We start from the raw sequence: 12123 nt of genomic DNA, 5'->3' as shown, positions 1-12123 counted from the left end.
AAACATTGCACATATTTGACAAGCAAATTGAACCATCTTGGGAAATTGATGTGGTGGTAAAAATGATTAAAACATGGGTACACTAACATCAGTAAATTGTTGTTTGAGAACAGAATCACACTGAAGTTCAATTAATTCCATTTGCATATCTTCTAATTCCATTTTCAGATCTTCAAAAGTAAAGTTAAATGGTGAGGTAAACAAAGCAAACTTTGGTTCACTTTTTTTGAAATCTTGAAATCTTACTTCAAAGTCTTGTTTTATATTGTTTATATTTTTTGAGTAGCTACTGAATATAAAATTTGGGTCATGCAGCTTCATAGACTTGCACGTCTCAAAATGTACCAAATTTTCTTGTTCAATTTGGCGTTCCCAGAGTAAAAGCTTGGTTTGAAAGCTCTGTAATTGTCAAACATTGTGGTGAGCAATTCTTTCCTTGCAAAATAATGTTCAGATCATTCAAGTGTTTTGTGATATCAACTAGAAAAGCTAAATCTTGAAGAAACTTGGTATTTTTTATATCTGAAATATCTTGCCCTTTTGTTTCCAAAAATTGAAATATTTCAGTCTTCAGATGATTGAATGCTTTGAGTACTTTTTGATATGATAACCATCGAACTTCTGTGTAATATGGTAAATTCTTATATTCACTGTCATTTTCATTCAACAATGAAACAAACTGATGATGATTTAGTCCTCTTGCTCTAATAAAGTTGACAACAGATGCTATTCTTTTAATAACAATCCAGATCAATTGTTTTTCCGCATAATACTACTTGGTGAATGATACAATGAAAATTGTTTATTTTTTTTCCAATTTTCTCATTTAATTTACCAACAAGACCCTTCTTCGAACCAATCATAGCAGGTGCTCCATCAGTAACTATAAACACAAGTTTAATAATTGGAAGTTTATACTTGTCGAGTATTTTTTCAATCTCTAAAAAAATGTCGTCATCTGTTTTTGTACTATGCATTGGCATCAACTCTAGAAGTTCTTCTGTAATGTCATATTTGAAACTGCAACCTCTGATAAAAACAGACAACTGTGCAACATCTTTGACATCTGTACTTTCATCAAAAGTAATTGAAAAGGCCTGAACGACCTTGCAGATTTTTGTTAACTGACTTCTCAAATATGTTGCTATGTCATTTACACGCTCAGCAATTGTATTTCTTGAAAGGCTTATCTTGTTAAAATCTTTCATTTTTTCAGGGCAAAGAATATTTGCAGTTTCAATTAGGTAGTTTTTGATAAATACATCTTCATTGAAAGGTCTGGAATGAAATGCAATTAAATGTGCCAGATTATAATTTGCTTTGACTACGAGTTTATTTGATTTGTTCACAAAATAAAAAATATTTTGTAGCTTTTTTAGTTTGGCTTTTAGTTCATTTAATTTGTCTGTCTTTATATCTTTTTGATAAATTTCAAATAAATATTTGTTGACAAATCAGACAAATAACACTTTTAATAATGCTAGTAAAAAAGTATAGCACTTTCGATTTTGATTGAAAAACTCTTTTTTCATCTTCAATTTTACGTTTTCTGCTTGCACTTAGTTTTGAATGGGACGTGACAATAACAAAAAATAAAGATAGCTCAATATTAAACAACGTAAAGCTGAACAATTACTCCAAAAACGAAAATTAATTAGTATTCATGTCCTTTTTTAATAAAGGAGTTCAGAAAATTATTTGTGATTTTTTTTGTCGTTGTTTTTAATTAAACATTTTTGAAATGCGTCTGCGGGCCGCCATATGTAATAAAATGATAAAAATGGTGGGGGCCGCCATAAAAGGTCTTGCGGGCCGCACGTGGCCCGTGGGCCGCCACTTTGACATACCTGTGCTAAACTATTGATTTTTTACATTTTTCTAGCACTTCAATGAAAAAATAATTAGATCAAGGATAGTAGTTATTTAGTTATTTGAAAAAATAAGTTTGTGAGTTAGTTGTTAATTTAAATCATTTTTTTTTAATGTTAAATGTTTATTGTAATCGTAGACTCACATTAAGGGGCGCCAAAGTTTATATTTTAAACGATTGATTTGAATGTACTTGCTCTGCACTTCAATGAAAAAGTAGTTATAGGAAAAACTAGTATTCAGTTACCTATTTGAAAAAATAAGTTTGTGAGTCATCATAGCAGAAAAATTTTTTTTTGGGGTTTCTTAAATAGAAAACACAACTCAGATAAAGAGAAAAAGGACAAAAGACAAGCAAAGACATTGATTAAATTTTTTTTTAAGTTGAAGGAAAAAGATCCAAACAATAATCAGTAGCAATTGCAGTTATGCTATGATATAAGAGTGCATTTATTACTATCAAGTTTGTTTATAAATATAAAGAAGTAATAAGTTAAAGTGATAATAGACCTTTATTTAAGCCTTAACAACCATTGTGTACAATTTTTTAATATTTCTTTCTAGATGTTGGTTGTTGGGTGTACTTATATCTGAAATAGAAATAAAACAACACGTACTCTCAGAGCAAAATACGTCAGAAGACAACTCACAGTCTCAAGACTTAAAAGGCATTATTAATGAAGCAGTTAAAGCTGAATCGTTTTCTGTACATGAGCGCTTTAATTTACAACTAAGTACCATTACGGGTGTTTTGATTTTGTTTCATTAAAGGTTTAGCCTTTTCTTGAAAAAACAAATTTTTAAAAAAATACAGTACTTTGTACTGTATTTTTTTAAATGCTTTTGTTTTAGAGCAAGTTTGTTTTAAAAACTTGTTTTAAAAGAAAAACTTTCTTTTAAAAGAAGTTTTTTTTTTCCTCTCTTTGTATTGTGCAATTTCTTGGTACTCAAGGATAAGCTTTTGTGCAACTAGTGAAATAGTTTTCAAAGAAAACAGTGTAAACTTTTTGACAATTGTTGAACACATTTCAAAATTTGTATTGTTTCTTCTAAACATCTTCGTTGGGTAACTGCCTAAGAAACTCATGTACTTTCTTTAAGCTAAAAAGTTTAAAATAAGTTTATTGGTCTTCTTTCCTGTAAAGTTTTCTTAATGAACTCCTGACGTAATTCGTACAGAACAAATGGCACTTATAGTTCGGTTTGTGTATGCGGCTCCAGGAGAAAAAGTAAAGCTTATGGAACATTTTCTTGGATTTGTTCAGGTTTTAGATACATCTAGGCAAAAGTTGACACCTTGCTTGTTAGACGAGCTTTTATAGATCACGCTTAAAAGGAAAGAATATAAGCGTACAAAAAATAGATCCTTGACCTTGACTCACGAGAATTTCTTTTGTTCCTTGTAAAAGCTATTCACAAAACCTTGTTGCCAATGATGCAGCGTTTTCCTGTACTTTAGTTTTTAAATTTTTAAAATATTCAGATTTATAAACCTCCTGAATATATGAAAATATTCAGGAGGTTTATAAATCTTTTCGGGATCAATCCATATATGGAGTAAATAAACGAAGCATGTAAATAATTTTCTTGTTATTTCTTTAATTGAAATTCGTTGGGAGAGCAGGATAGATGCCCTTGAATATTTTCAATAACACATTAATGAGGTTTATGACGTTGTCTATGAATCCACGATAGATTCCAACATTGATGCTTTTAGAAAATGTACCGCTATAAGAATTGCTAAGAAAGGTACAGATTTTAAATTATTCTGCTCATTGGTCTCTTGGTATGGTGTCTCGTTCAAATTTAATGTATTTTGTGACGTTTACAATCACGTACTCATTTTTAATGTAGAAAACAGGGTTTAAATGAATACGCGCAAATTACTAAAACACATTACGTAAAAATTTAATAATAAGCTTACCATTACATTTTGATTTTTTCATAAGAGTAACTGTTGTTAAAATTATTGGTTTATTAATTTATTTTGCTTTACTGTTTATCCTGATTTTTAAGAAACAATAATTTCAAAAATGCTTATTCTATTATTTGAAAACTTTTAAAATAATAAACCCTCAACATACTTTTTTAGAATTTGCAAAGAGTACACTTTTTTATGATAAGGGGCGCCAAACCTTGATCTTGCATATACCAAAAAAATCCTTGAACCGGCTCTGGTCATATGGAACTAAAGCATTTAGTATAGTTAACACTAACATATTTTTTTTTATATCTCTCAGGTAAATGTTTGCCCAGGAGAGGCTTGGAATCATTTTTTATATTTAATGAAACAAATGTAAATAATATAAATGCAAAATTTGTTTTGTGTGGCCCTTCAGGAAAAAATATAAGTGCAGCTAGAAATACATCATCCAATTTGAAGCAGTATATTAAGGTAAATAAGTGTTATTTTTTCCTACTCTTTTGATTTTATTTTACGTTTTGGCTAGTGCAACGGTACCGTTGCTTTAATTTTTTATCCTAAAGTTTAATTTTTGATCGTTAAGTCTGATTACTAAAACTTAAAGTCGCGGCATCGAGTATTATTTTATTTTGAAATTACTTCGTTATACTAGATGCATATTTAGCTATGCGGCATCGCCCTATTCTGTTATCGCGGAGTTCGGGGTTTGAAACCTCATATCGGAAAATCTATATACTATTGCATTTAGTTTTTATGTTTTTTAACTATTAATGTTGCTTATCAAAAGTTATATTGCCATTTGTTATTTAAATACATAAACTGATATAGAGATAGGTCCAGTGGAACGCACATATATATCATTTAAGGATTTTAGTTTTAGTAGGCATTCTTTAAACTAAAGAAAAAAAATCAACCCATAAGAAATCGCTACAGTAACTTTTTGAGAAAAACTAAAACGCCGTTACCATTGTGCGGTCAACAGCGTTTATTTCGATTAATATACTTTGAATTGTGCTTAAATTACATTCATAACTAATATGCATAGTATGGTACTATTGGACGCTATTGTAAACATGATGTAACTTAAATAGGTGCACACATTGTTAAGTATGTACAGCGTACATACTTAACAATGTGTGCACTTGTGAATGTACATTGCACATTCACAAGTTACACCATGTTAAATAAAGTTCTAAATATTTGAAAAATTTGCCAAAGTTTCAAATTTGATTAACTTAACAATAAATCCCATTAATCAAATGTATTCAGAAATAGTTTAATTTTTTTTATTTCATTAGAGAATTCACGCATTTAAAATGGTTGCCTTTGAAAAAGCTCTTGTCAAAGGTTAAAAAAAATGCTTTTTTTAAAAAGAAAAAATTGAGTTCGTCAAACAATTTTAAAATAGAAGCAGTGCAAACTACTCTTGAGAAATCTAGAACCAATAAACGAGAATAATTGTTTTAAATTAAATCAAAAAAGTTTAGATCAGCTTGCAGTATATTTTGTTGTGACTGAAATACAACCTTTATCTGTAGTTGATAAACCATCGTTTGTGAATATAATAAAATTAGGTCTTCCAAGAGACCTGAAGGTTATTTGTAGTAAAACTTTAAAACTATGTATTAATAACCTGTATTTATTAATTATTAAAAATATTACTTTAACCTGGGGAATGTTATGTATGCTGCCACCAAAGCTGATTGTTGGAGTGAAGGTAAAAGTTATATTGGGTTGACTTGCCACCGGATAGATCAAAAGACTCTTCAGTGTCTTTCAGTATCTTAAGCATGTAGCCGTTTAAAAGGAAGACATACATATATTGTTTTAGCTACTGCTTTGTATAAGATTCATGCAACCTATAAAATTCAAAACAAAATAGTTGCCACAACAAGAGACAGCAGTTCAAATTTTGGAAAAGCTTTTAAATCATATCCTATTTCAAAAGATTAAGTGAACGAGAATGAAAGCGATGAAGATGATGAAGATCATTTTTGCAATCAAAATATAAATTTTTAAGAAATTTCGAGCAAAAATAATCATGAGCAAGAAGAGAGTGACTTGTTTTTTCAGTTACCACAACATTTTAGATGTGCTAGTCATGCATTAGACTTAATTGCAAAAATGATGTTGAGAAAACGGTACAGATTTGAGAAAGCTGTTTTAAGAAAATTTATAGGAAAGCAATGGGCAAGTATCATCATTATAAAGTAAACAAATACATCAAATAAAGTTGCTGAAAAAATTCATCAAATAAAGTTGCTGAAAAATTCATACGCTAGAAGTTTATTTATAAACACCAAACAAAGCAAGAATGAACCGTGCTTATGATTACAAATTTAAATTATTCTTTTAGAGCCTAATGGGTATAACAAAATGAACAGTATAATGTATTTCTGTGAAATACAAAGATTCACAAATCAACCAATTCAATTAATTCAAGGATACTGTGAAGTAATGACTCCTCTTGCACAACCCTCAAACTTTTTACAAGGAGAAGAACCAATTTTCATGGGGTATATATTGCCTGCACTTTATGCTTTGGATAAAAAATTAATTACCTTGCAACAACAAGATATGAACTTTTGTGGTCCACTTATAAACACAGAAAAAAATTATATTCATACTCGATATAGTACTATATGGTAAAAAAAAGAACTAATATTAACATTATGTTTGTTACTTAGTTTTAAAAAGTTATGGCGTGATGGTATCAAACGTTTTACAGGAGAAGCCTGGTTAAAGCTTTGTTTGAAAGTGTGAATCCTCGCTCTACAGTTTGTGAAATCGAGTCCTTTTCGCATATAGCAACCGGTACATCTAAAGAAGATTTTTTTTTATTGCCATTGGAAAGCAGCTTAATGAGTTCTGGTGTTGAGAAGTTGGAGTTATATTTAAAATCACAATTAAAAGAGTTAACTGTGTTTTAATTATACCCATCAGTAATGAAAGTTTTTTTAGAACTTAACACACCTCTTCCATCGAGTGCTCCAGTTGAACGGTTATTTTTGACAGGGTCTAATGCGATGGCTGAAAAAAAGACATAAATTGGTTGATTTTCTATTTGAAAAATTAGTTTTGCTAAAACAAAATAGATTTCGTGTTTAAATTTTTATTTTTCTTCATATTTTTTTACTTATTTTTAAAAAAAACCTTTTTCAGTAAGATTTCTATACTGTATACCTTTTGTAGTGAGCTGAAATTACTATATCATTTATATGTGTATAAAGTACATGCTGATGCAGACTAGGCCGGCAGGATACCAGTAATGTTTCAAAACTATATACTATATATATATACTAGTGAAAGTACCTATCTATTTCCTACAGACTGTTTCTTTACTGAAAGGATCATCAGAAAGCGAGGAGTTATGGCTTTTTGACAATCCTATCAGTAAAGAAACAGTCTGTAGAAGATAGATTAGCGTTTTTACTAATTTATTGCTACTCTATTCTTTAGGAACATTGAACAGTATATATACTGTTCAATGTTCTATATGTTCAAATGTTCTATGTGTTCTATGTGTTCTATATGTTCAATGTTCAATGTTCAATATATATCTATGTAATATAATATATATATATATATATATACATATATATATATATATATATATATATATATATATATATATATATATATATATATATATATATGTATATATATATATATATATATATATATATATATATATAACAGGCCCGTAGCCAGAATATTTGCAGGGGAGCATTTTTTTTTAAAGGCGCCAAATGGGCATACAAATTGCATACAATGATTTGAAATGGAGAGATTGATATAATTTTAAAATGCGACAAAATAATAACTATAACACCAAATTAAGTAAGATACAATAAAATAATGCAGTAAAAGTCGGTCTTATGTAATAAAGGTTAGAAGCTCCATTCTTCTTGGATGTAGTTTAATACATAACTTTGCGATTTCTGTTTTGTCTAATGCTTCGACCTTGTCGCGATGTACGTGCATTAGTGTAAGTGCTACTAACCGCTCGTCCTTCATGGACGCTCTGATATAATTTGACAACCTGCGAAGCGCAGATCGTATCTCTTGCATTCACAAGGCGTTACTGGAAGTGTACAGCCAATGCATAAAAGTGTATGTACATTTAGAAGAGCTTTCTTATCGCATTTTAACAATGAAGCTTATACATTTTTTGGTTTTGGGTCTTTCATTTTATCATAAAAGTTCTTCCAGCGAATAATTTGTTTCTCAAGCAATCCTGGCAGAAGTAGATCGTAACTATAAATTTTGACAACATCTTTAAGACTTTTGATCATGTCACATAACGAAGCTTGATATACATCTTCAAACACAACATACAATATTTTTATAGCTTGACAAGACTGTTTATTAAACATTATTTGAAGGTCCGATATAGTGTAATCCAAATAAGGAATCAAAATATTATGCTTGCAAACTTCATTTATCCGAGTATCCGCTCGAGTGTTCTGACAATAAGTATGCCGTTAAACTGCCCTAGATGTTACCACATCAACGCCCAAATGATCTGCTGTCCTTGCACCATGTGTGAAGATGGAATTAGATAAATTTTCAAGCTGAGCATCACGTCTGTGCTTTAATTCTAATACATTTTCCTGCACTACTTTGTATGCACTAACCACATCTTGTTTTCGGTCTTTTAAAGAAATAGCTGTGGCACTCAGATATGATTTTAATCATGTAATTGTTTGTATAATTCAAAGTTTTGCAGAGATTTTTTGTGAAACAGAGCATTTCGTCAACCTTCCAGTGTCTAACCTAACCATTTTTTATCTTTACTAGTGAATACATTTAGATATATATATATAATAACTTCACACAAACTACAACGTAACAAAGCGCATCATAAAAAAAAAAAGTAGCCATCAATGTTTTCTACCCATCTTGTAATACAGATATTCAGGAGACTTTTTTTGTGAGCTCCAGCTTCTTTTTTTATTATTTCAATTAGCAGTTGTTCTCTTTTTGGTGAATTGATAATCCATAATGTTATAGCCTTTAATTCGTCTAAAACGTTATGTATTAGCGGAATAGCGCAGCTATGGGATATAACAAGATTTAGACAGTGACTTTGACAATGTCCGTAGAATGGTAAGCTATTGTCTAAAAATTTACCCTTCGCCAAACCATGTCGCATGTTGCTATCTCCATCATAATCTTAGCCACGAAGATTTTCAAGTTCTAATCCATGGTCTAAGAGCCATTTTTTGTCAAATGATATAAAACACGATCTGTAGTTCTGTTAATTGGCATAACATCAAGAACTTCTACTCAAATATTATTTTTAAAGTCAACAAACCGAATGAAATCACCACCTTTTTTTGATGTGTAAGGATACTTCATCTCTCAGAAAAGTATATAAATTTGGCCTTTTTTATTTTTTAAGCGAAGATCAGCTTGAATCATATTGATAACCAACAATGTCAATATGTTCATTTTGGACTGCTCCAGAATGATATGTAGCATTCTTTAGTCTTGGTGAACTGAGATGCTGTAGTATTTCTGAGTTATGTTTTGCAAGAAGCTAAAGCAATCCAATAAAGTTTCATTGATTGACACTTGTATTAGTATTAGATAACTTTTCGTTAGATTTACGGAGTGCCAAACCTTGTTCCTCTAAAAAAAGAACTGCTTCAATAATGCAATCTTCAAGGATGTTTTCGTTGGAGCGAATTCTCTCTTGCAATATTGTATCAAGCTTTATGTGTATTTGTGTATTGGGTTTGTTGCACATTTTCTTGCATCATCCAAATACTCCAACGCATACGAATGGTATTTGTTTAAAATATTGGGCAAGATTTTGGCTAAATATTTTCAGTCATCAGCTGAAGTCAAAATAAATCACTCTTTACCTTCCTTAATACCAGCGGGAAAAAAATACAAGCACCACAGTATAAACCATTTTTTTCCTTATTGTACCTCAAGTATAGATATTTATTAAGTAATTTAATGAGGGAAACGTCGCTTTTTTCCATCGCCTGATAAAGAAAGTAATGTTGACACAGATCGGTGATTTTTAACATACAAATTGAGTTTTTCAGCATTTGGTAAGAATGGCAGTATTTCAAGGTCTAGCATTTTAATATCATAACAAAGATGAACGCAAGTATCACCTTGTTGTGCTGCATTATCATCATTGCCAGATTGTTGAGCTACATTACCATTAATGTCAAATTGTTAATCTGTATCATCCTCACTGACAGATTTTTGTGCTACATTATCATCACTATCAGCTGATTGTGTTATTTCAAAAGTTTTTGGAGTAGATCTCAGTTTTTCAAAGAAATTTGTAATTTTAGTAATTGGTTTAGCTGCTTCCTTTTTAACCTTTTGCTCTTTAGCATGCTTGAATTCTAAACTTGATTTTTTTTTCTTTTAGTTGATTGTGGCATTTCTAAAATATATTTTTTAAGTAATTAACACATAAATTAATAAAATTACCATTTTTTGTATTCTATTAAATATAGTTTTTTTAGATATTTTGTTTAAATTGGCTTTCGCTCAGTGATGTTTTGCTGAGTTTAAAGCTGTAAACAAAAAAACTTTTATATCGAAAAAGCACAATTATAATTAACTTTTGCAATTTTTTAATTGCTATCCGTTTTTTACAGCTGGCGTGTTATCATATAGTAATAAAATTTTAAAATATTTAGTAAATAAACTAACACACAAAAGTAAACAAGAAATCAGTTCAGCTATCAGCTAATCAAGTAACGACTTAATTAGTCAACCCAGTAGACTGTATTTCAAATAGAAAAGTATATTCTTGGGATGAAACGACAGATAACTTAGGAAACTAAATCAAGTATAAAAATAACGTTTTGGCTCACATAACGTTTATTTTGTAAATGGTTTATTTAATGTCTTTTTTTAACATAATTTTTCTTTAACAGTGAATCACTGTAAAATACTCTCTATATCACTGATGTACGGAAAATAGTTTAGTTTTGCCTTGATACGTCTAGATATATTTTTCTCTCTTCTTAAAAATCCGTGGATCCATGTCCTCCCAGGACGTTTGTTAGTAAAAGGATTGTTTCTACTAAGGTCAGTCATCAACCTTTGTATACTATCTTAAAGTTATTTTACAGTTACAAAAAACCCTGCTTCGGACATTATGGGGATCCAGTTGGCAATAACTATTTTCTCTTTATAGATTGGGATGGTTTGAGGTCTCATTTTTTTCCAATTAGTTACTTGCCTTACAATTTATACTTTAGTGTAATTCTTGGTACACTATATTTTTCAGCTGTCGTTTAGACAAAATTATTTCTTCAATTTTGGATGGCGTCTTTTATTGTCTCCTTTAAGTACTTTTGAAATTGGCCTTTTATGGTAGGCATAATAAATCTAAACAATACAAAATAAATAGATGCAAAATGTACCTTCTTATTTTGGTATGAAAACATGAAACATGCATGTTACAATGATTTATGATTCACAAAGGAATAACTGAGTAATTAATGACCCCTTGTCAATTATTAAATTATTCAAATTTTATGTAACAATTTTTCTTTTACTTGGTCAACTTTTGGTATATATTCAATTACTGGTATCTTACTTAGTATTGTTGACTACTTTTTGATCCCCCAATCCTCGGATTAAGGAAAAATAAAATCGGCAAAATATTGCTGACTTTATTTTTTCTTAATCCGAGGATTGGGAAAATTTTCCCTATTTCCTTAATCCAAATAAAATTCCGTTAGAAAAAACTTTAACGTAATTTTATAAAAATAATTGTCGAATAAGGGTTTAAACAGAACGGATCAAAAAAATTAAGTTCAAGCAGTCCTTAGATTTATAATTGAAGATGGAAGATCATTTCAGACAGCTTCTTTATCTGGTATCATCAATTTGTGCTTTGTGTTTGTTCAAAGGCAATATCTATTACCAATCCGACCACTTTATTTTGAAACTTGGATGATATGGTCGATAATCTAAGTAATAGCTTCCAACAAAGAATAACACGGCAGTTTATCTCCAAACCTAGCATCACTATTGCTCACAATAAGGTCGACTATTAGGACTATACTGTTTATATATTTCATCGTCGTAGGGTTTGCTGTTTATCAGTTATAAATTTGAAAATAATAAATGTTTGTCACAAAGCTACTTTTACTAAAGAAATTGTTAGAAATGTGCTGTCAAAATTTGACTTGACTTCAGAAAATATTTTACGAGCTACAACTGACACCACTTCTACTATACCGTGCGTACTTAAACTTCTTGGAGTCATTGATAAGGCTGCTGTGTTTATAACTCCAACTTTGTATGAAATCAGCAATCCAAAATGAACCTTGTGACATTAATTA

The 12123-nt window shown here is 30.1% G+C and overlaps 1 protein-coding gene across 1 annotated transcript; it reads right to left on the bottom strand.

The window, feature by feature from the left end:
- Window positions 1-358: 358 nt before the first annotated feature.
- On the bottom strand, window positions 359-1208 carry LOC136088067 (general transcription factor II-I repeat domain-containing protein 2-like). The gene is made up of 2 exons (XM_065811721.1): window positions 836-1208; window positions 359-726 (listed from the first exon to the last, which is right to left on the bottom strand). The coding sequence occupies exons 1-2, from the start codon at window positions 1206-1208 to the stop codon at window positions 359-361; spliced, it is 741 nt and encodes a 246-aa protein (XP_065667793.1).
- Between the last annotated feature and the right edge of the window lie 10915 nt (window positions 1209-12123).

Source organism: Hydra vulgaris, chromosome 12, assembly GCF_038396675.1.
Source record: "Hydra vulgaris chromosome 12, alternate assembly HydraT2T_AEP".
Taxonomy (NCBI): Eukaryota; Metazoa; Cnidaria; class Hydrozoa; order Anthoathecata; family Hydridae; genus Hydra; species Hydra vulgaris.
This window is presented reverse-complemented; position numbering and strand designations above follow the sequence as displayed.